The sequence below is a fragment of the Anser brachyrhynchus genome (assembly GCF_964034855.1).
Source record: "Anser brachyrhynchus genome assembly, chromosome: 25".
NCBI classification, from domain to species: Eukaryota; Metazoa; Chordata; class Aves; order Anseriformes; family Anatidae; genus Anser; species Anser brachyrhynchus.
In genome coordinates this window covers 3,657,276-3,681,414 of record NC_137718.1, presented here as the reverse complement: position 1 = coordinate 3,681,414, position 24,139 = coordinate 3,657,276, and the positions used below count along the sequence as shown (strand labels likewise).

At 49.9% G+C, this 24,139-nt stretch overlaps 1 protein-coding gene across 2 annotated transcripts in view; it reads right to left on the bottom strand.

Moving 5' to 3' along the window:
• Window positions 1–7,583: 7,583 nt before the first annotated feature.
• The window catches only part of SORL1 (sortilin related receptor 1), a 42,602-nt gene continuing 26,046 nt past the window's right edge, over window positions 7,584–24,139 (bottom strand). Inside the window, exons 26-48 of one of the 2 annotated variants that reach the window (XM_080568031.1) lie at window positions 23,783–23,908; window positions 23,528–23,635; window positions 23,143–23,274; window positions 22,768–22,899; window positions 21,976–22,110; window positions 21,545–21,700; window positions 21,176–21,325; window positions 20,568–20,696; window positions 19,579–19,705; window positions 18,836–19,005; window positions 18,523–18,635; window positions 18,192–18,296; window positions 17,152–17,224; window positions 16,240–16,322; window positions 15,855–15,951; window positions 15,082–15,266; window positions 14,695–14,814; window positions 14,430–14,594; window positions 13,797–13,971; window positions 13,471–13,577; window positions 12,597–12,789; window positions 12,090–12,302; window positions 7,584–11,660 (exon numbers count right to left, since the gene is read on the bottom strand). In XM_080568031.1, coding sequence (XP_080424157.1) covers window positions 11,593–11,660; window positions 12,090–12,302; window positions 12,597–12,789; window positions 13,471–13,577; window positions 13,797–13,971; window positions 14,430–14,594; window positions 14,695–14,814; window positions 15,082–15,266; window positions 15,855–15,951; window positions 16,240–16,322; window positions 17,152–17,224; window positions 18,192–18,296; window positions 18,523–18,635; window positions 18,836–19,005; window positions 19,579–19,705; window positions 20,568–20,696; window positions 21,176–21,325; window positions 21,545–21,700; window positions 21,976–22,110; window positions 22,768–22,899; window positions 23,143–23,274; window positions 23,528–23,635; window positions 23,783–23,908 — 3,062 coding nt within the window. In that variant the 3' untranslated portion in view covers window positions 7,584–11,592. The remainder of the gene's footprint in view (window positions 11,661–12,089; window positions 12,303–12,596; window positions 12,790–13,470; window positions 13,578–13,796; window positions 13,972–14,429; window positions 14,595–14,694; window positions 14,815–15,081; window positions 15,267–15,854; window positions 15,952–16,239; window positions 16,323–17,151; window positions 17,225–18,191; window positions 18,297–18,522; window positions 18,636–18,835; window positions 19,006–19,578; window positions 19,706–20,567; window positions 20,697–21,175; window positions 21,326–21,544; window positions 21,701–21,975; window positions 22,111–22,767; window positions 22,900–23,142; window positions 23,275–23,527; window positions 23,636–23,782; window positions 23,909–24,139) is intronic. The other variant, XM_080568032.1, reaches the window with a different exon arrangement.

The window sequence follows — 24,139 nt, the reverse complement described above, 5'->3', positions numbered from 1 at the left end:
GCCTCCCGCGCCGAGCCCTCCGCGCCCGGCCTCCCCTCCCCGGCAGGGTGCTGCGTTACCAGGGAGCTAAGCTAAAGAACATATGGAAACGTCACGCGGGTATATATAGGAGGGGAGCGAAAATGGATGCTCTCGGGGACGATAAACATTAGCGTGTCTGCGGGGGGAAAAACAAGAATTTCAGCTATTTGTGCTGCTTCGGGGGATTTTTGTCGGTGTTTTCTTCACTAGTGTTCATTAAAAAAAAAAAAGGAAAAAGATCATTTATTTGATTTACTGAGTCTGTGAAAGACAGGAGCCATTCTTGATGTTAAACTTTCGTTTTTTTCTGTAAAGGCACAGTAACAAGGCAAGGTGTTAGGAATGAGTTCCAGCAGATATTTGCGAGGAGACATTTTGAAAAGCTGAAGTGACCAGTTTGGGCACTATCAAGATTTTGGGTCTGGCTCTGGAATACCTTGGTGATTCAATTATTTCTTCTGGTTTTGGATAACATGAGATCCAAACTAAGATGTTTCTATTATGCAAACTCTCACAGGTAGCTTTGACCATTTTTTTTCTTTTAGTGTTTTTTTTTCCCCGTTTTTTTTTTTTTTTTTTTTTTGATGAAGATTTCACTCTGCCCGAGGATGTGTGTATTATTCAGCAAGGAGCCAGGTCCATGCTCCGTGGATTGCTGTGTTCTCTCTTTCCAAGCAAGTGATCCCGAGGAATTTGATGCGGGTGCGAGGAGAGCACGAGGCTGTGTGTAAGGTGTCCTGCACCGAAACCCGGGCACGGCAGTTCCTGCACCTGGGTATCTTGATGGGTGAAACTGATTAGGAAAGCTTCTCGGTTCAGTCCTGGGCAGGCTGCAAAACGATCCCTGCTCTGTATAATGAAGTATGTTATCTACCCTGCCCTATAATAAATCGAGAGAGGGCTTGGAGGTGGATTGTCATCTGGTCTCGATTAGCATTGCTCCGCTGATGTCGATGGCGCCTTGACAGTGCTCGCCAGGTGAGGATGTGGCCCGTCCAGGGCGGTCCCCTGGGGTTACAAAAGCAGCATTGAGGGACCACCATTTCAGGGGAGGAAAGAAGCCAAGAAAGGACCAGGACAGCTTGCAGGGAATCTTAGATGACATTAATTGAAATCTTATCACTTCCTTCATCTTAAGGTGAACCCGGGGCATAATAAAGAGCAATTATCTGCCATCTTCCTTCATCTGCCCCAACTGCAGGGAGGGAAGAGTATATCCATCACTCTTTCTGCTCTACCTTTTTTCTTTTTTTTTTTTTTTTCTGCAGACAATACAATGTATTTACAGACCTGTCACCCCTTCAAACCCCTCCTTTCACGGGAGAGCTGAACAAAAGCATGTGAAAGCAGCAGAGCTGGGGAGAGAGAGGGGATTTGGAAAATGGAACCAGAGCAAAAATGTGGGCTGCTACCCTCCAAGAAAACACTACTGAGTCTGGAGCTGCCCCACACAGGGGCAGTGGCCATGGGAGGTCAGGGGGGGCTGGAGGTGTGTGTAGGAGTGATGCAGAACCCAGCTGGGACCAGCACTGTGGAGGCTGTGATGGTGCCATGCTGCTGGAGGACCTGGGGAGCTGCTGATTCAGCCCCAACTGCCAGGAGCTTTGCCCTGCCCCTGCCTGTGTTGCGTTAATTCTGCAAACACGCAGAGGATTTGGGGCCAAGGCTGCTGTTATGGCACTGTTCCCCGGTGCTAAAATCCACATGGAAGGTTTCATGAGTGACACAGGTGTGCAGGGCTGTGACCAGGTTCAAGTGTACCAGGGGCTCTGTGTCCGAAAGCAATTGCCAGGGTGTTTGAAGAGATCAGGGACAAACCAGCACTCACTGCAAACTGTAACACATGCTTTGGTTTAGGCAGAAGGGAGGAAATTTTATCAAGTTATAACAGGAAAACGTGACCGAAGGTCTTGGCTAGAGGAAAGAGGAGCAAAAGGGCATGGTTTGGCCATAAGAGTGTAGAAAACCAGGTTTCCATGTTGCTGCTTGCTTCCTTGTGCTCAATCTTTCCGTGCCTCAGTTTCCCTGCCTGTAAGCAGCCTCACCTGCTGGGCCACAAGGGTTCCTGGGTCTGGAGCCCGAAGGCTGCCCTGTGGTCGCATAGATTTATTCCCAATAAAACCCATGTAGTTGGCAGAAGGGCAGGCACGGCTCTACGTGGGGCCACATCCCCTTCCCCAATGTCTGAGAGGAGAAGCAGCATTTTTTTTACTCCAAGGCCGCGCTGCTCTCTGACAGCAAATCGATGCTACTGTAAACACGGGAACAAAGGAGCTCGCACAGGAGAGGGGGACGGAACAAGGAAAAGGGAGAGATGGAAAGCTGATAAGCAGCCAAAGCCGAAACAATGTTGGGAAAAGCTGAATTACTTCAGCACCTATTCATACCTCGGCCGGACCTGGTTGCCAGCCCGTTCCCAAGGCCGTCAAGGAAGCGGTGGGTTAGGGGCTGGGTGAGCCGGGCGGTTCCTGCCCCGCAGAAACCACTGCCTCCCGATGGATGTCATGGGCAGGGTGAATTCCCTCTCATTTGGATCAGGAACGCACGTGGTTTCTGTACAGACCCTATAGGAGAGAAGACCGTGGAAAAATGGGAGTTTGGGAGCCAAGAGCTCTGCAGTGGAAGAGCAGCGTTGGGGTCCAGCAAGTTGAAGTTTGGGACAGGATCTGGCTCTCAGTACCTAGGGCATGGCCTTACGTCTAAACACATCACTGATCAGCCAGTGAAACCCGTGAGAGATCATTTAGGATCGTGCTGATCTGCATGGCAGGAGCACAGATTTCCATCAGTGGTGATGGAGCAGGACCCGCTCAGAGGTCTTGCAGGGACCAACATGTTATTGGAAGGCTCAGCCTTCAAGGGAGGCCAGGTTTTCCTGGTGGTTTGGGGTTTTTAGTGTGCATATTGTCTGTCTGTCCTTGGGAAGGCCACACGGAAGAGCTTTCAGGAGATCTAGAATAAGGAGAGGGGAGTTTGGTCCCCAAGTCCCCCCATCTGTAAAGAATCAGCAGAACAGCACTTAATGTAGTCCCGAACACGGCCATTGTGGGGCTTAATTAAACTGCGCCGAGTGCTTGGAGATCCTCAGGTTAGAGGCTGTGTGTAGAGCGAGTTACAAAAGCAAACAAAGTGAAATTTTGCGTGTGTTTTGCTGTAGCCGTCTTCATTTATGAGAAACAAATCATTTAATGTACATCTTGTATGCAGCCTGTTTATATAGGATGTGCTTATTATTCCAGTGGGAGGGAAATCTGGTAGTTTTGATTATCATTTCTGAATACGTAATCCACATAAGGAATAAAATTTGAATAAGACAGTAAAATAGCACAAATAGGTTTTATAACTATATATGCGTATAATTTTATTCCTTAGCCATGGGAAGCGTCATCAATTTTAATAGGCCTGAAAGATGGAGGGAGGTAAATTTAATATAGTATAAAAATAAAGGTAATCCCAACAAAAGACAAGCGCGGAGCGGTTACTAGAGTCACTGCAGGCAGAGACAGTACACGTTTTGTGTCCAACAATAGCAGCGTACGTGACTTGAAACTCTCTTTCCTTATAAAACCATATACCCACCGGTTTGGCTTATTAGCACTAATCTTCAAAGGCAGGCGCGGGGCTGAGGTTCCTGGTTCGGCTCGGAGGCGAACAAGGTGCCAGTGCTGCCCACGGCCAGGACAGGGGGTGCGTGCGTGGGCTTTAACCTCCTGCTTTTCCCCTTTTCGGCGGCACGAGGAATGCCCGGAGCCGTGCAGAAATATGTCTCTGATGGATAGTTTACATGTGCAAACGCTGCAGTTGAACTCGTACTGACTCCGCTCAGAGTAGATCGGGTTAAATGGACTATTACAATGGCAGGAGCTCATCTGGAACTAATAATTTTTGAGGCCACCAAAAGTAAAAAGTAGAAAAAAAAAAAATGGGGGCGGGGGGGCAGGAATCCTGGTGAGTTTGGTGGCCGGTGACTAAAGCTTCTGCTGCCATCTACTGCACGTGGGTGGCAGCAGGACCAGCTACGAATTCACTCTCTTTTGGGCTGAATCGGCCACGGAACAGGTTAAATGCTGCGGGATGGGTTGGGGTTTGGAAGGAGATGCCCAACGCTCTGCACACCCGCTCAGCCCTGGGCTCTGGCTCTTGCTCGTTGCCCGAAGCACCGTGCAGCATCTTGTCGGGCTGCCCCAAAGGCATCCCAACGCGGTGCTTCCATCCCCGCAGAGCTTCGTCCTCACCCCGCTCGCCTGGCTTTGTTGCCACTTGCTTAGGATTCACCACCACAGGAGACATTTTTGGCTCCGGTTTGGGGGGGGGGTAGCGCTAACAAAGCTCCCATCAGCCGCATGCGAGCGGCTGCGTCGCAAATCACACGACAAAACCGGCGCTGGGTGACCGACATCTGTTTTGTCTCAGCAAGCGCAGCACGAAGGCGCGGTGCCGGTCCGTGGCCCCACCCGCTGGACCCAGCTCAAGCATTACCGTGCTCGCCGGCCTGGCGAGACAATAAACGGAGTCTATTTATTTATGATGGCTGGACCCGAGCAGGTCATTGGCACAGTCTCCAAGGGCGATGCGTTCGAATCCCTTTCTCAATTTTCTCTCTTCCATCTCTCCGGGCTGCCTGCTATTCTTTGTGCCCGTTCTCCCAGGAGATCTGGTCTCGAAACAAATAGCTCGCCATCGCTGCGGCTCTTGGTTGGGAGGTTAAATAAGTTTAGGAGGAAAAGTACATTTCAGATGGTGCTGATCCAAATGGAGGAGCCAAAGGCACTATTGTCTTGACTAGCTCAGAGCCTGCCGTGGTAATTTCCTGGGTACATAGGCATGCTGGCTATGAGCTGCAGAGAGCCACTGCGAAGTGGAACTGGATTAAAAATAAAGCTGCTCTTGTGACAAAACAAACAACTGGGAATTGGCCTCTGGGCTTCTGTTCCTGGCTTTCGGCGGGATCTCAAGAAAGCCACGACAGGGGAAAGGGAAGCCATGGGATTTCACAAAGCTGGGCGAGGACGTGCCACACTGCCGCAGCGCCGGCGGAGCCCCGGCGGGATGCTCGGGGCAGGGCACGCTCTGAACTGCTGGGCCTCTGCCCTGGCCACAGATGGGACCCAGAGGGATCCTCTCAGCCTGGCAGGGATGGATTCTGCCTCGTGTTGTGTAAAGCTGTGGCCACAAGGAGCCCCCAACCTCTTCTTCTCCGTCTCCCTGCTGTTAACCTGCGGGATTGCAGGGCGGCTGGGGAAATGCGAAATGCTCGAGCAGCCATTCTTGCAGTGGGAGGGGAATGAAAAAGTGCCAAAAAGGTTTGAGCTTGGCTTGTTCAGGTTCCGAATTCCTCCTTGGAGAGCATCTGTTTCCCTCCCTGGGGCACAGAAAGATCCAGGGGAAATTGGCCTTCTCCTTCGGCTGAGCCACACTGGAGCTCTGAAGCCGGGTGACGGGAATGCCATATTCTGTCCATTTCTGTCCCCATACCATGTTCCCCTCCTGCACAGACTGTGTCAGCAGCTTCAGGATGTATTTCATTAACTGTTGCTCAGCTCACAGCCCCGCTCACCGTTTGCTGACCGTCCTCCTGGCCTTCCTCCCTTTGTGGCTGCCTTGTTCTCATCATCCTCCGTTGGTCTGGGAAGCGGCGCAATGATTTCCAGCCTGGCGGCAGGCAGGTGTTCGTGCCGAGCACACGGTCAGCTCTGCTGCAGGGCCTGGGCAGAGCAAAGCTGCCGAGCATTGGGCGAGCTCAGAGAGGAGGATCTGGGGGAATGTGGGCTTCTGGTGCCTGTAATTTACAGGGAAGAAAGAAACCGCATGTCCTGGAAGAGCTCTGGGCTGCCGTTTTCTTGCGTCCCACTTCTGGCAGGTTGAGAGGCTCATAGCAGGAGCCAGGGCTATGATGGTTAGCATGGCTCTTCCTTCCCACACAGACCCTCTTTTCCCTCCTTAAGCCGGGGGCTGGGCTATCTGGGAGCTCTTGGCTCTCCCGTCCTAAATTCCAGCTCGCGTTTTGCTGCGAAATATCCTCGGTTATTTCATCTTTCCTGCCGAGAAAAGCTAAACACAACCGTTCGGGTGTCTGGCACGAGAAACTCAGATTGCTTACTCCAAAGAGGATCAGCGAGCCAGACCTTCAGCTGCGCTCTCTCAAGATCAGAGCGCGTCTATTTTGTGAAATGCTTAACCCACGCTGGGAAGTGCTTTTGCAATCCTGGCCGTGCCACACGCACACCTGGCTGGCTTTGCTCCGTGCACTCCTCCGGTGGCTGGGACCCTCCTCCTCCATGGTTTTTGGGTGTCTCAGGATCATGTAATGAGCAAAGCTGGGACATCTCTTTGAGAACTGGCAACACACTTAGCAATTATTAAGGTGCCATTGTTCGTCAGGAGTTTTGCCTAATTATGTTACCCAAAGTGCTGGAGAGCAAGGCTCTACCTACTTGCAAGGGTACTATAGAGACTCTGCAAGAATCTCTTGGTTGCATGTAGGGGCTAGATAATATGGAAAGGTCATAAAGAAAAAGGAGGGAGATGCAGAGTCAGAGACAGGGTAGAAAAACCCGCAGTGCAGACATCTCGGGCAGGTGGGCGCAGTCTGCAGCTGTAGCTGCTGCTCTCCAGGCCATGCTTTGGAGACGCGAGTCAGGTGAGAGCCAGCGGGGCTGTGCCAAAACATCCCCAGGCAGCCTGGGGAGGTTTAGGTGTGGGACTGGAGTGGGAGAGGCTGTCTCGGGCTCTCAGAGCAATATTTCTGCAGTCGGTCGCAAGGTAACTTGGTAGGCACAGTTCCGATGAAGGCAGTAAATGAATAGGAGTAAAGTCTTTCCTTCAGAAAAAAAGTAATTTGCAAATGTTGTTAGGAAGCCTAATCAGATCACTCTTGTGTCGAGCCTTTATTCCATCAGGATCTTCTCAGTGAGGCTGGGCGCTGAGGCTGAAGAGTCACGTAGGCTGCTCCGAAGGAAAGTAGGTGCATGGGAATTAGGTGTTGCTTTTCATACCTCCGGGGAGAGCAATCTATTCCAGCAACAATAGGGAAAAATCAGCTTCATTCATGAAGAAGGGGGCAACCGGGAGGAAGGAATGGCTGTTTGTTAGCGTTGCCTTAAGCTAAACATTAATGAAGTGCAACACTTAAGATGCTTGCATGCCTCAATTATGTCCACCAAGCTCACATGTTGCCTTTCCAATTATGTAGGCTAAAAAATGAGGTACGTGTGAAGAGACTGCTGCCTGCTCATTACCTCTCTGGGACTCATAATTCTGCTCGCTTTCAGCTGCTGGGGTGTCAGGTGTACTTGCACACACAGCATTTCAACCAGCAATGGGAATGCAGTGCAGGGATGGGATTGTTGAGGGGATGGATGCTAGGACGGGGAGAACCATGTGGTTTGGGCACCAGACAGGGTTAGTGCTGGCGATGGTGCTCGGTGAGCATGGATGTGAAACTCAAAGGCTCTGCAGGTTTTCTGGCCTCCAAGGGTAGTGCTTGCTGCCTGGCTCCTTGGAGGAGAGGCGTGGGAACTGTGGGGACTAGATAATAATTATGGAAACCAGGAATCGTTCTGTTTACCCAGTCCGTTTTTATTATCATTATTAAGTGGAAAAAAATTGACAGACAAAAAATCCTTCAAAATTGTGCAATAATAACACAGCAGAAATCAGTGAATGGAAAAAAAAAAAAAGACAGAGTAGCAATTCAAATGGTATAGTATTAAACTTCACTTAAGGAACCCGATTAGAAGTTGATACTACGTCTAAAAACTTCATTAGAGACTGGCTGCTCATAGTCTGCCCCAAGACTAATTATCAACATCACAGCTAGTACCAGAAATGAAGATGCTCTCTGGAACCCACAGTAACTACCTCCCTGGCACCATTTCTGTTCTGAAGTCCATTTGAAGGAGACTTGAAATTTGGAAAATGTTCTTTTGGTCTGAAGGTCACTTCTCCCTTTTCTAGATTTCTAGGATTTCTAGAAACTGTCAGAAGCGGTCACATTTAGTGACCACCAGGGTGACCTGCAGGCACAGAGGTCCTTTAGAGCCTCACGAGGCCACGGGATGGCAGCGGCACCCAGAACATCACCGCATGTGCTTCATCCTTCTCGTGTGCTCTCCTCCTCTTTCTGTTCGGGTGCGCACCCTATATATCTATAAGCAACTCGACCTCGGCCCAAGGAGAACTGTCTTTTCCCAGTGCTAGACCTGCAGATCCCTGCTGCTAACACGGTGGCAAGGCAGGAGCAGATGGAACAAGTTAGGGCAGGCTTACCCGGGGCATGAACCTGCAGCACACCAGCTATTCTGCTATTAAATACCTACATGCACAAATTTCCCCTGTGGTCAATAGAAAATGCTTCGCCCCTCTCTGAAATTCCTCTTAGCGTGTCCTTGGGGTGCCAGCCCTGGCAGAGTGGCCGAGGAGCCACAAGCTCGTGCCCGTGGCAGGTGCTGGGCTCGGTGCATGCATGCCTGCCTTGGCTGTTTTATGGCAGCGGCAGCCCATGGACAGAGGAGAATGGGATTTATTCAGGCTGAGAGGATCGTGGTTTTACCCTCAAGCCTGGCAAATGGTGCCTCCTTGTTCTTTCTCACTTTCAAAATCAAAAAACCTACCGAGGCTAAATAAACCCAGTGATCCAAAAGCCCGCCTGATCTTAGAGTTCAGCCTTAGTCTTTTGTTCAAATGGACTTAAGAGTACCAGCTGGCATCTGAGGTGGGCTCAAACACGAGTTACCAGAAGTGCCTCCTTAGCCCGCATACCTTCCCCACTCCTTTTCTCGTTATGGGTCCAAACATCTCACAGGGTTACTGCCAGGTAAACCCAAGTCACCTCCCAAAAATTCAGGTAAGGACTCATGTCACATTGCATCAGGCTACTGAAACAAAACCAGAACAAAATATGCATCCACATCCATGTACCATATATACACCACAACCCTCCCACCCCATATACATCTCTGTGAACAAGATTCCGTGCTTCAAAAGTTCATAAAAATATACAATTTACCCAGAACTGCATCTATCCTGCTTATTCCCCACCTGGAGCTTAGACTTCTCTATTTATATATAAAATACAAATACACTAGCCCTGTAAAGTTGCTTTGCTGGGAGCACAGTGGTGATTTTTGCCCTGAAGGGAAAGCCTCTGAGGGCAGGGAGCGTCTGTGCATTGCAAGAAGCGCCCTGGTGCGTGCAGCTCGGCACAAGGACTGCAGGCTGCAGTGCCCCAAAGCCCCGTGCAATGTAGGGACGACTGCAGAGCGAGCGCCGAGGTGTCCCTCACCCCCGTTGCACTGGAGAGGTGCAGCTAGCTGGGAATATTTTTGGAATATAGTATTCCAGCAAAATGCCTCGCTGGCAACAGGCTCAGCGCCATGCAAGCGTCGCTTTGCTGAGGCACAAAGGAGCCTTTCAGAGTGACCAGAAGTGACCCGTCCCCAGCTGAAAGCATCCAGCCAAGGGATTTCTGCAGAATATAAAGTGGTTTCGAGGTTCCCCCTTGGCATCTGCCTTCCACATACAGACACGAGATGGGCTCGCTTCTGCTCCCCTTTCTCGAGCAGGATTTTCACTTAGGGGAGTAAAGTGGCAGAATTTAACCGCTATTAATTCTCAACAGAGAGGTACCATCTTCTGGGATACTATACTGCAGTTTTCAGTTACCTGTGCCAGAAATATTTGCTTAATAAGGACAGGATGCAATGCTTTTTATCTCTACTTTCAGGCTGTCCCCTGCAGAAATATGTTAAATCTTCTGCTTTACACTTTTAGAATAGTTTTGCCTCTGGGTCAGATTCTGCTCTCTCTGTAGCTGTGACTCCAGACAAATTGAGATCTACGTGCTAGGCTGAATTATATACGTTTTTAACCCGTGAACAGCACCTGACCCACTAACAAGGTAAAAATATTGCAACTTGGCAAGCTCGCTGCTACTTATAAAATCTAGTTATGGTTTGGTCCCAACTTTGGGGGAATAAACTGTCACCGGGATTGAGAACACCAATAATTAAAAATAGAGTCAGTATTTCTATAGCGTATCAAACCATACAGAACCTCAACTTTTTTTATACATTTTCTGCAAGTGAAATTAAATGGATCAGTTGTGTATCAAAACATAGTTGGCCTCTCTCATTTCATCTGTAGGAAGACTGCAATTATAATGTAATTTACACAGCAAAAATACTTCTGGTTTAAACAAAGAAAGTAGCATGACAAGACAGTGTGCTGTATTTTTACTGGCATGGAGCTACTGGGCTTTGCATATATAGAGTACGGCCAGGTGTGAGCCGCAGACATCCGCTCGTATTGGTGCTCTTGGGCTGGCGAGCAGTGGGATTCGTGGTGAGATTCACATTTTGCTATTGCCAAAAAATAGCCTCGACAATGGGAAGCAGAATTTCTACTGCTTAGCTCTGTTAGCCAGTATTATGTCTACAGTAAATGTGAAATGAGGAGTGATAGGAATATATTATATCTATGTTACTTCTAAAGCTGAAGGTGCAGCTACAGCTACTTTTAGGAAATGCTACCGAAGCAGCACCGAATCCCTGCTGTAAACCAGATGAATCGAGCTGCTCAGTAATTACAGCTCTGCACGACTGTGGAGAATCTGTAAGCGAAGCTCTTCTCCAGTTGCACACAGTGGAGGCTCCCCCTTCCGTCCCTCACCATCCTAGCATCTCCGCGCAGCTCCGCAGAGGAAAGGTTTCCTGGAAGCTACATTTTAAGGTGTGCGCTTCAAAGTCAGGGGATGGCCATTTGTTGCAGTGACATTACTGACATAAATTACGGATCAGGGCATGGCCAACGGGTTGGCACCTGCTGGTGACCGCTGGAGGGGTTTGGGCAACGCTGGAGGGCTGCAGCACGGCGTGGGCAGCTCTGCCTGCACGTGAGGTCAAAATTGCATAAACTGGGCGCTTGCCCAGGGATGATTGAGGAAAGATTGTGTCTTTCAGTGTGGGGAAAAATATGTAAAAAATAAGGATTCTTATTCCTGTGGTGAGAACAATGATGGGGATGCCAAAATACTACTGCCTTGCAAGATAAAGTGGCACATGTTCTACACAATAATGTGTACAATGTCTGACGACTTCGGAAATCTGTTCTTAAGCAGATTTCCCAATAAATTAACACAACAAAAATACTTTCATATAAAACAAAGTCCAAAGGATATTTTTTTTTAAAGTAAAAGCAAAACCTTCAGGGACTATATTACTTATCTCTCTCTACATATATAATCTCCTGAGTTTTTTTAAAATAAATTTATTCTTGTCTTAGAAAAATAAAATGAGTAGCCAATTTAGTCAACAGAATATATCTCACAGACTTAAAAGCATGCCCAGCAAGCATAGCCTTGTAAGACTAAATCAATGTTAAATCAAAGCAATTTGTTACTAAACCAACCTAGTTTGCAATTCACAGTTGAGTACTACAAAGTGTTTCTTAAATTTTTTGGCCCATATAAAAATAACATATTGCAACTCAAAGTGCATTTTTAAAATAAACAATCAACTATTTTTATCAAATAAAATATTTACACCATTTGGTTTTTACAGTCAGAAATGCGCTTCATGCGATGACCATGGGGACATCATCTGAAAATCCAGTTATCATGGGAGCTTCGTCATCCTCATCTCCTGGAAAACAAACCCAGAGCTCTGTTACGCTGCCCTTGGTTTCATTGGGCACTACTAAACCGGCCCCAAAACTGTCCCCAGAATTACTGCATCAGCATGTGGCCCTTAGCTGGTTGTTGTATTTTATATTTGAGTTTTGATTTTACTTTTGATTATCATTATTGGGAACTGTTTATGTGAGGTTACTAATTACATATATCCCAGGCCAGGCTTACCCTCCTAGAACCAGATTGAACCCACAGAGATTTTCATGCCAAGGATGGCCTAAAGCATGAGAAAGAGGTTAGGTCTTGTGCTGATTTGGAGGCCCTGCAATCCCAAGGCACAACACCAAGAGCTACTGTTAGGTTGACAGTTGGATTTGATGATCTTAAGGGTGTTTTCCAGCCCAAATCACTTCCAACCAAATGATGCCAAGATTCCACGTACCTAAATCGTCCCCTGAGGAGAAGATGGCCGAGCCGAGGCGGGAGCTATAGTGGCTGTTGGCGAAGGCGGTGAAGCTGTTCTGCAGCCTGCGATGCCTCGTGTAGAGCACGATGAACCCAACACCCAGGGTCACCAGCAGCAGGAACAGGATCGGGACCACGATGGCAGCTACATCTGTGGTCTTGCCGATTTTTGATGCAGAGGAGTCTTCACCTACAGAGCAGGAAGGGTGGGAAGCACCATTTGCAACCGATGCCACTTTTCTCCCCATGCTACTTGTGCAGTGCCCTAAGGGGGTGTTAGTGGACCAAACCCAACAAAACATGGCCAGATTGCCACAATATTCACATCTGAAAATTGCAGGATGGTTTCTTCCATCCTGTCCTGCTAGGACACAAAGCCACCAAGTGACTGGCTGTGTAATACTGTATTAACTCCTCCTTGGGTCAGCTTGTGAGGTTTTAATTAGTGTTAATTGAGGAAGAGGGGATGATGTTAGTGTCTTACCGGTTCCTAGCTCATCATAGAGAAGCGTGGCCGGCTCCCCGCACATTTGCCCGCTGTACAGGCATCTGGCCTGAACTGTGAAGGAATAGTTGTGCCCTATCTTCAGGTTGGAAACTTTGAAGAAGTTTTCCGTGGTGTTCCCGAGATAAGCCGTGCTGTTCATCAGGCTGTCGAACATGTGAATCTCGTAACCCTGAGAAAACAAAAACACAAACCCCAAATCACTCGGCTGCAGAAGTCATCTTTGCTGCTTCTGACGGGCCTTTGAAAGTTGTTTTCCCTGCTGAAGCTTTGTGATGAAGTGCATCAGGCTACCAGCCAGGGGAGAACAACAGTGGAGCCTCCTCCAGGCACCCCTGCCAGCACACACTGGCCTTGGCCAGGTCAGAGAGGAGATTTCGGCCTCTGGTTCTCTCTGTTCTTAGCAGCCACCCAAGGCCATCCAAAAAATGGAGCCCAGAGTCGATGATGTTTTTTTTTTTTTCTGATGTATGTTTCTACCTGCTCATGCCCCAACAGAGAGCGCGTTGCAGATTTTCTATCAAAGTCTAAATAACAATTCTCAGATGCTACTGATGCGTTTCCCAGCGTGGTAGGGCAGTGGCCTGGTCCCAGTCCTGTGCACGTGTGATAGCTGACCTTTTTCAAGAGGATAATTATGTTCTTAAAAGGTGACCGGCTGGATCTAACAGCACTAGTGCCATGGTTGTGATGCAAATTGAAGCGAGCTCTATGTGGAGGGCTCATCAGGGACTCCCAGGGGAGCAGAGCCTCCTGATGTACTTAAAGACTCTGTGTAAGGAGCCCTGCAAGCGACTCCGCTCTTGCATTTACTGAAACGCTGCTTGTAGGATGGGGGAAGAGTGCCACTTACCCGGCTTTCATTGAAATTACTTTCCTTTAATGCTAAACTCTTCCAAAAGAGCAGAATGTGGTCGTTTTCTGTGATAATTTTTAAGGCATCTGGTGCAGACAGTGGTACTGCAAATGAGAAAAAACAGCAGGTGGGTTAGGTTTTAACAGTGATGATACTTCTGGTTGAGAAACAGTACGGGGGCCACTTCTGAAATGTAGTGGGTTTTTGGGATCAGCCTAATGCAATGCTTACAAGGGGAGGAGGCTGTGGTGTGTGATCTGGTAGGAGTCTGACAGTGGGTTTTGCAGTAGGGCAGCATTTCATATGAATACTTGCTCCTTTACCTGTATTAATCTTCATGCTGGATTCTTTGCTCATGTTTCCCAGTTGAACAATCACGTGGTATTTGCCTCCCGGTTCGAGTTTCTTAATGGTGTACTCCACCGTGCTGTTCCGCGTTTTCACTTTGTAGATTTTATCTGTTTTTCTTACCAAATCTTTAACTGCAACAGCATACAACTGAAGGGGGAGGGAAGGCATGCATGGTGAATGACAGGAGACCTTACTTTCCTGCAGACTTGCTAGCAAACTCATATATTAGGACATCAGACTGGAGGGCAAAAGTGGCATTAAACCATGCCTGCATCCTACAGGAACCTGGGAAGTAAAGTCAGTTTTCAGGCCTCTTGCTGGATTAGCTGGATCCCTGCCCAAGATCGCTACTTACAGATAGAGAAAATGAAGTTAGTGGGGCATATAAGGGCAGGAGGAAGACCTCAGGTTGTATTTCTTAATGAACACGAGAGGTGCAACCTAAACCTGTACCATGTAAAGTTTGCAGACTTGCTGGGAAGATCTATACCCTTAAACCTTTGCTGTTAAAGCCTCGGGACCAGATTAGGAGCGGAAAACTTGCTGAGAAAAAGACTTTCCTTCAGTGGACCTGTCTGTGAGCCAGGGTTTTTGTGAGATATTACCATGTCCTGGTCAGGCGAGTCGTAGGGCGATTCCCACTTGATGACAGCAAACGTCTTCCCGGTGAGCACCGAGTGGAGGTGCCGGGGGGGCAGCCGGTTGTCGGGGATCATCTTCACCACGACGTAGTCAGACGGTGGCCCTTGGTAGGGAGACATCACACGGACCTCGAAGGGACGGCCCAGCAGTTAATAGGGTGCCTTCGGGCTTTGGTACCGGACTGCGGCCCGTAGTGCGGGTAGGAGAGGGGCCAGAAACGCAGCCTACCAGGAACAGGTACTGCTCGTCCCGCTGCACGATCACAGTGATGTTGTGGGAGGTCGTGGTGGCATTGTGAGGGCTCCTGTACAGCTCAAGGAAGGATGTGGCGTAGAAGATGCCGTAGACCTGCAGAGGAGGAGACAACAGGGACGGTACAAAGCTTGTCGTGGCATGGAGCTCCCACCCAAACTTTTCATGTGCTGTTGCTTTTTAGGGACGTGATGCAAAGAGCCCATTTCAGGGGCAGCAAGCACTTTTCCTACTTTTTATGACATGTATTTTTCCAAGGCATTCAGTCCCAACAAACAATCCTGTTTAAACATTTCTTGTGTTTTGAGTGTCCAAGCTAGACCCCATCCTGGGTGGTGAGAAAAGAAAGACTCAGTGCCTTACCACGTTCCTCGGCCCGGTCCAGTTGCACTCCACCGCGGTCTGGTTGATGGCCCTGGCTTTGAGGCTTGGCGACGCCGGTCTTGTTCCACCGGTCACGACGTGTACAAAGGACAGAGGGCTGTCACCCAGCTCCGTCTTAGCCCAAGCAGAAATTTCGTAGGGCGTCTGAGCTGTCAAATTGGCCACTGAGCAAGAGGAGAGATTTGCACTGTTAGGTGAGGCCCAGGACTGCAATGGCAGGGTGAGAGCTTTAAGAAATGTTCAGCATCATTAAAGAATCTTAGCCAGGATCCTCTCTCCCTTGGTTTGTGTTTTCATTCATTCTGAGTAACTTCTTTTACACAGAAGCACCTGGGTATCTAGCCCAGCCTGTTGCTTGCCTGTATTGGGATGTATTCCTGTATCTTGACTGTGCACACCAGTTATTTCTCCAAAGCCGAAAATAATCTGATTAACAGGGACATGTACTGTATACCAGCCCAAGAAATCATTGACCTTTTGCTGAGTAGATAAGGAATCACAAACAAAATCCCCGTGATGAGAAAAGGCTAGTGCAGCTCCAGGGGATAAATCTAAAATCTCCTTGAAATCTCCAAGTCCTAAGAATAGAGGCCGAGGATTTGCTGGTTTGTCCTAGTAGGATTTACTCTTTCCTAAACAGAAAGTACTGAGCTGAGCTGCCGTTACAAAAACATAAAATACAATAACTGTGGCTTTCAGTAAAAACACTCTGTTTGGAGGTGATTTAAGCAGAGTTTTATATCTAAATTTACCTTTTTGGATCGACTTTTCTCCTTCTATGGTCAGAGTTCTTTTTTCCTGCCTGTGTGTATCAAATGTCCAGTAGATGTTCACAACGTAACCGCTGACCTGTCAAGCAGCAATCACACGCAATATAAACTTACATGAGTTCAGCTATTCTTGTATTGAGTGAAAGAGCCACAATTTTAAGTCTCTAAGTTGTATTTTCCGTCCTAATTAAGAGAGAGCTGGGACAGCTGACAAGTACCAAGTAATAAACTGGCACAGAATAATTAGTTTCCAAAAGCAACTGTGCTACTAAAATGGGTGCTAGCTTCTCTTATTCAGTATTTATCCCATATTCAACCCAGGTCTTTTCTTTTACTGTAGTTGCAGAAGTAAAGGTTAAAATTTTACCTTGATATTAGTATTCATTTTTAGGCTGAAACTTATGGAGTCCTCAGTGTAGCCCTCAACATGTATGACAGGTGGAGGAATGACTGGAAGGAAAGGGAGAAACGGCTGTTACTGCAACCCCAAAAAACAAACATATAGGGAGAGGACAGGCAAAATGCAGACGTTCATTATGACAGTCACCAACCAGACCCAGAACATCCCCATCCCTCCATACTACAAAGAATCCTGCATTTTTAGTAGCACAGTGTTTCCTTTCTTTGTCAACACAGCAAGGGTGCACTTTTATCTCACAAATTAGATAGCAGACAATTTTGACATCAGCATATAGGTTTGGAAAAAAAACTTGCCAGGAATACAAAAAATTTCAAAAGGCTTATCAAAAAACATTTCAGAGGGAAATGATTTATCGTGTTGGTTGGATTTATCTACTGTCGGGCTGCAACGTCGTGATCGTTTCTGAGAACCTCCATGTTTTTTTAGCGGTCTAACTGACACAAAATGCAGCAACCATCATAGTGATAAGCTAAGAGGGAGAAGAAGGAGCTAGCATCCTTTCAGCTAACGGTATTGAAGGAATTGCTGGTAATGCATTGTGCCTATCCAAAGGTAGAATCTAGCCTACACAAGTCAGTGGCAATCCATCTGCAGTCCAGGAGAGAGGGACATGCATCCTGCGTGCCACAGAGTTCAGAGGAAGAGTCAACAACCTGTTCAGACTTGCCACTGAACTCCAAGGTGGCTCCAGTTAAGTGAACAGGTACAGCAAAAATAAATTGTCATAAATGTCAGATGCTCAACAGGGAAAAGTAAAGAAAGAGGAGGTGGTTACGTGCACTGATACTAACACTTTGGGCTTATATTCAGTATTTTTGCTGTGTTGACCAAGTTGGCTGAAACCGAAACAGCATTTACCTTTGCCTTTGATGGTGGTTATGGATTTGGAATCGCTCCAGTTTCCCACTCCTCGACTAGTCACTGCAGCAACCTTTGCAAATAAGAAGGTTAGTTAATATGAACGAATGTATGCCACCAACGCTGCATAATGCAAACAGAGAGCGAGGTTAGAGCAAGGTTATGGACAAGGCGGAGCTCATGGGAAGAGGACATTGAAGCAAGCAATAATTTAATTACTTGGCAATAAAACGCTTATTACAGAGATAAAGCAGACTACTTTAAGTCAATTAAAAGAACCTAAGAGGAGGGAGGTGCATCCTCTCTGCAGATAACCGCTCTCTGATGAGATCTTTATAAAAAGTCTATAAAGATAAGGAGCCTTGGAATCGATCAGCCCTAGTGTAGGTAAGAGTTGTGCCTGTGGAGCCCATGTGAAAGCTGCATCCAGTTCCAAAGATTTATTTGGAAATAACTTAACATGGGAAGGAAAAATATGGAAGGAAAGACTCACTTCAGCTGACCCAGAGAAAAACATTAATGCATGGGGGTTATCCCAGCTCCCAGTGAGCTCCCACAAGTACCCATGCTCATCCTGCTCGTGGAGGATGGACAGGGGCAGAGTACACATTTCCCAAGGTTGGCTGTGCAGACTTTCATTTCCTCTCCTTATTAGTTCTGCCTATAATTACCTAGCTTCTCCCATGTGCACGCCTTCCCCACATGCGTATCTGCTTCTTTTCCCGGTGACAGTTAGGACCAAATTTATCTCTGCCCCAGATCTGGTGCAGTTGCAGTGAGCTTGGAACGGGCAGCACGGATTTCATAACACAGCCTGGCCTCCTGGGAGGAGGAGCAAATCAAGGGCCATAATTCGGGGCTTAAAACTATACACATTGTTGGCACAAATGCCAGGCCCCTGCTGAGGGCTGACATTAAAGGGCAGAATTTTAACTACATAGTTTTTTAGCAATTAGTTGACTGTGCAGGACTTGGACTGCCTAGCGAACAGTAACAAGCTCATGCAGAGTGCTCCTACAGACAGCTCTGAAAATACTCACTCGAACCGTGTATAACGCGTTGACCTGCAAGTTCTTGATCTCAGTGTAGTTCTTGGTGGTTCTGAGGGAGGACCATTCCTTGGATCCACTCCTGCTGTATTCCACCTAGGAGGACCAAAACAAGGGGTCAGGGCTCCATGGTCAACAGTCCTATAGGGCCACAGGTCTTTCTATTACTCAAACATCGGAAGTAAGCTAGAAACAAAACCATGGACCTGAGGACTGTGTTACTACCTACAGCCCTGCACCATTTCGTCTCCCATTTTGTCCAGCACTCTCAGTGGATTTCCACTACAAAATGCAAAACACAAAAACATGGTGCAGGACTCACAATAAATTCCCGTATGAGGCCATGCGCGTTCACAGGGGGGCTCCAGCAGCCTGTCACCACCCCCTCGGCTTCCTTTTTCAGGGACAGCTGAAGGTTAAAGGGGGCATCTGGTACTGGGGAGAGAAACAAAGGTGTTAGTGATGGTCACAGGTGGCATGTCCAGGTCTTCTGGGGAACAGCAGGAGGTGACCAGGATCTCCCAGAGAGGGAGAAGGCAGATGTTATCTTCTGCAGTTTTGTCCCAAGGCCTGATCAACCCTTTCTTAATCTGACCTCCAGCTAGAACTAAGAGGAGCCAGGCAGGTCTGCTTACGTCCTTCGGGTGCCCGCAGGGTGATGAAATCGTTGGTGTTGTAGACTCTGCTGAGACACTGCACCTGGACCTTCACCTGATAGGTGCAGTCGGGCTTGAGGACCTTCAAAACGCTGTTGGTTTTGTTGCTGTGGGTTTCCAAAACCTTCCAGATGCTTTCACCGACCGTCCTGCACAAGAGTCAGACCCCTGCAGTCAGGAATATGTTCAGTAACACAGGGGGATGCAGCTTGCCCCAAAGGATGAAATCAGTTTTCTGTCTTTTAAGGGCTTGCTGCTTAGTTTTCTGCTCAGTAAAGCCACGGCACCAGCTTGAAAAGCTGCTGTTTCAAAGCCCGAACCAAACATAGCTCGGCGCCTCCTAAGCACCGTCCTCTGAGGTTTGCTATAACCGCTGTGCTCTAATTTCTTGACTTTGTTCTCATTGTTAGCAGCCCCACAAAGACGAGACCCAAGCAGAAACAGAAAACCCAATATACCCACATTTCTGTCCGAGTAAACAATTTGAAGGAAACAAAGACAGCTTTTCACAAATGTCCCCTAGTCGCTGCTATTTTGGGTCTGCTTTGCAACGAAGCATTAGAAGATTTTCCAAACAGAAATAGACTGCAAAGCTCCATCCTCTGGGGCTCGATTCGGTACGGTGCTTTGCTGCAAATACGTGCGTGCTGCTACCTCTGCTCGTGTTTCTCCTGTCCTTTCCTTGCCACAACCAGCCGCGGGTCGTGCAGTAAGTGGTGTACCTGTAATACACGTTGTAGACACAGGAGGTCGAGGACATCCTCTTTGGCCGAGCCCATGTCAGAGTGACGGCGCCGGAGAAATCGGCCGTCCACTGCAGGTTCTGGACTTTGTACACGATGGTGTCATCTGGGGGAGCAAGAGGGGGAGTTAGTCTGCTGGAGGAAAACGAGCCCTTTGCCAGGAACAGAAAGGGGAGTTTTGTTCATGGCACCCACAACATCTGGAGGTAGAAACAGTAATGTGACTGAGGGGAGTGTTTGCAACATGCAAATTAGATGTGTAATTTGGGTGGGGAAGGGTGGGCAGTGCAGAGCAGGAACATCCCCCTGGTGCTCCTAGGGCTCCCCAGAACAGATCTTGGGTGTCTTTGTGCTGCATCATGCAAACACCCTCTTTCCCCAAGGAAGGATAAAGCATGGCTGCTGATGAAATACTCTCTAACGTCATTCTGGAAGGGTATCAGTGCAAGCTAAGTCACTTCTCTACTTGTGTGCTGGATCTGTGCTGTCACTGTGAGCCACCCAGGGCTCCTCTGTGGGGTTGTCCATGTCATGTCTCGTGTTCAGCAGCAGGACCAAAGCTGAGACTGGGAATTTGGGCAGCAGTGTGCTGGGGCAAGGGGAGAGGCATGGGCGAGCCCAGCCGGATGAGCTTTCCAAGGGAAAACAGATGGTTTTCCCTGGGTGTAGACTCCCCATGAATCTCCGCAGTGCCTCCCCCCTTCACCAACTAGCCTCTCCCAATCAATATTTAATTAAGGAACTAAAACCTGACTGATGCTCAAGGCCCCGAGCAGGTGAGTAGGACCATGGTGCATCTCGCGGCTGGGCAGAGACAGCGATCGATTGCGATTCTTTGCCCAGGGCCGGCTGCAGCACACATCCCCCTACATCCCCCTGTCCCCCGGGGCCACCAGATGTGGTGGTGACGATGGAAAATAGCTGGGAAATGGGGTGTGCAGGAGAAAGGGGAGCGGGTGGCAGCTTACCCGTGCAGTTCCTCTCGTCGCTGCCGTCTGAGCAGTCCAGGTACCCGTCGCAGCGCTCCGCCACCATCAGGCAGGCCTCGCCGTCCTCGCACTTGTAGCCATGAGGGCACGGCAGGGTGCTGTGCGTTGCTGCAAGGCAGAAAGGGTGCAGGGCTCAGCGCCACGAGGGTCCCGCACCGGCATGGGGCTGTTCGTGGTGCCAGGTGCTGGTGCAAAAGCATTCTGCGTCCTGGCAAAGTGTTTTGGCATGACTACAGAGCCACCATGAGGAAAACCCGGGGCTTATCCCACCAGGGGGGTGGCAGAGTCACCTCCTTAGATCTTGGGATTTAAGAGGCGGGTGGGTGTGGCACTTAAGGACATGGTTTGGAAGTACTGAGTGATGGATGGACTTATGGTCTTACAGGTATTTCCAACCTAAATGAAATGAAATCCATTCTATGAAATCCACAGCTGGACTTCTAACGGAACAGGCACTGCTGCTTTGGGCTTTTTTTTTTTTCTTCCTTTTTTACTGCATGGATTCCACCAGCGATAAACCCTCCCGTCCTCGCAAAGAGCATCCCAAGGGAAGGAGCCAGGCGAGACGCTCTTGGCCCCGCACTTACGGCAGTTCCTCTCGTCCGTGCCGTCCTGGCAGTCCCGCCGGCCGTCGCAGCGCTTCCAGTTGGGGATGCACTTGTGCAGCTGCTGGCACTCGAACTCGAACCTGCTGCAGCGGCCCCGCGGCGCCGGGGAGGTGGCCGTCACGTTGGGGCCTGCGGGCAGGAGAAGTGAGGAGAGCACCCAAGGCTGCCAGCAGGAGGGACCGAAAGCTGTCCCCAGGTCCTGACTCCACTAGATGGCAATGTCTTCCCATCCAGCAGGTGGATGGCTCCCGCTGGGGTGCCCAAATTTGCGATGCAAATTGCTGGGGTGCAAGGCAGCGGTGCCGGCAGGCATTCGGGAGGAAGGGGGTGAGGAAGTGAAAAGCTTACGGGAGGTGGGACAGGCGTCCTCGTCGGAGCCGTCGGCGCAGTCCTTGTACCCGTCGCAGACCCAGCTGTTCACGATGCAGGCGCCGCTGTTGCAGCGGTAGTGGTTGGGCAGGCACGTCGGCGGGGCGGCTGCGGTGACAGGAACCACTGGGGAGCCTGAAAGGACACCGAACGGAGCGGCTCTTGGGGAGCTGCTCCTGTGCACGGGTGCAGACTGAGCCTGCCCCCAGAAGCCAGCCAGCCCCCGTGGTGGAGGGGAGCAGGGAGCAAGCCAGGCATCGCAAGCCCCGTGTTTTATCTGCATTGTGTCCTCGCAGCTCCCGATCAGGGGGTTCAGAAAGGCAGAAGTCCCATACGAGGGGGATTTTGGGGCCGTGGGGCTGGCACAGGGTCCTGCACACAGAGCATCACGGAGCACAGTGGGCCCTCACCCTCGCACTCCTTCTCATCCGACCAGTCCCCGCAGTCGTTCTCCTCGTCGCACTTCCACCGGTTGGGGATGCAGTGCCCGTTCCCGCACTGGAACTGGTAGTACCGGGAGCAGTTCGGGGCCTCTGTTGGGTTTTCTGATGAGGAGAGGAGAGCCCTGTGAGCCCCAGTGTCATCTCAGCAGCCTTCAGCACAGCTGGGGCACAGGAGCACCAGCCCAGAGAGCATCACCCCAGCATCCCCCACACACAACTGTGGGTTCTCTCTTCTTCTCCAGCATCCCCATTCCTCCCAGCCCTCCCTGGCCTGGTGTCACCACCCCAGTGTCTGCGTGCTGGGTGCTCCATGGCCGGACACCACCTACGATCTCAGAACCAGGGCTGACGGCGAAATTCATGGCAGGAAGGGAGAAGCAAACCCTGCCGCTCGGAAATGAAGCCGCAGCTGCTTCATCTGGCTCCGCACAGCTCCTAAAGCTACCGAGGGAACATTGATAAATATTGAGCTTGGCTGTAAGCTGCCTCTCTGCTGCGGGCCGGGAAGCTGTGGAGTAAATATGGTCACACAAGACTTAGTCAAGCACAACATGTGCCTGCCGTATCGGATTTTCAGTGTGCTCCAGTTATCTACCTGCAAGAAGAAGAAAATGACAGAGATCTATATACAAGATGCTCTGCAATGTGCAAGTGGGATGGTGCACACATGCACGTGTGGGTATACAGAACAGAAAGAAGCCTGTTTTCTGAGCCCCAAAATTCAAAGGGGGTGACAAGGGACCTCGAGGTACTGCTCACCACAGTTTGCTTCGTCCGAGTAATCGCCGCAGTCATCCATGCCGTCGCACTTCCACACCAGGCTGATGCACACGCCGTTCTGGCACTGGAAGCTGAACTGGTCGCAGGTGCGGTGGAACTCGGGGTCCTGGGCTGCAGGGGTGGCATGGAGGGAAACCAGAGGGTTAGCATGGAGACTACGGGAATCCCATCATGGAGGAGGAAGGAAGGTGCACCCTCAGAGACCATCTGGACTTTAGAAAGCAAAGTATTAGAGTCCAGGGCCACTGTTAGGTGACCTGGCAGCATTCTGGTACCCTCCCCACACCTCTGGTTCCCTTCTCTCTCCATCCCTCCTTGTGCAAAGTGCCCTGAGATGTGCGATATCATGCTTACAGCATCCAGCGTAGTTGGCGTCCTCATCTGATCCGTCTCGGCACTGGACGATGCCGTCGCACACCATGGAGTGGAACAAGCACTGCTGCCGGTTCTTGCACACGAAATCCATGTAGCGGGTACACAGAGGCTCTGGGGAAAGGGGAGTTCAGGAGGAGGGGATGGCGTCTCGGCAGGCATTGCCAGCAGGGAGGACACTGATTTGGACAAACCCGAGCTCAGCGTCCAGATTTCACGGAGCTACAGAAAGTTTCCAGGGCCAACAGACTGAGCGCTGTCCCTGCACAGACTGCCCTCACCCGATAATGTCCCGATACCCTTTCCCTCGTGCCCTGAGCCCAGGAGGCCTCGCTGCCGAGGTCCCACCAGCCCCCCGGGTGCTCACCGCAGTGCTGCTCGTCTGAGGCATCGGAGCAGTCGGTGATGCCATCGCAGTGCTTGCTGGTCGGGATGCAAGTCCCATTGGGGCACTGGAAGCCGTTGCACTTTTTTTCTGAAAAAAATCAGAATTAGGTGGATTTCGTTGGTTTTCTCTTCGATACAAAAAGCCGCAGCGCAGCCCTGACTCCCTTTTTCCCTGTATCTGCCCTCTTTTGGAGGGTCGTCTCCCTGGGTTTGCAGAAATGTCCCCAGGCCGTACCGCAGTCGGCAGGGTCCTCGTCGGAGCCGTCCTGGCAGTCGGCGTCGCCGTCGCAAGCCCAGCGCTGCGGGATGCAGTGGCCGTTGAGGCACTGGAAGCTGGAGGCCTCACAGGTGTGGGACACTGCTGGAAGCAGAGCAGAGAGCGGTGCTGAGCACAGGGCACTCAGCACCACGCAGCCCTGCGCCCTCCCTCTGCACCGGCGCATCATGTCGTGCCGGGTGCCAGCACGGATTCGCATCTCTGTGGCATGAGTTCACACCCAGGCAAGACAGTGCTGGGAATCTGGGTCCCCCCTGGGCTATGCTGTGATCTTTTTCTCTCTGTTGTATTTGCTCACAAGCCCGCTGTGCCCCA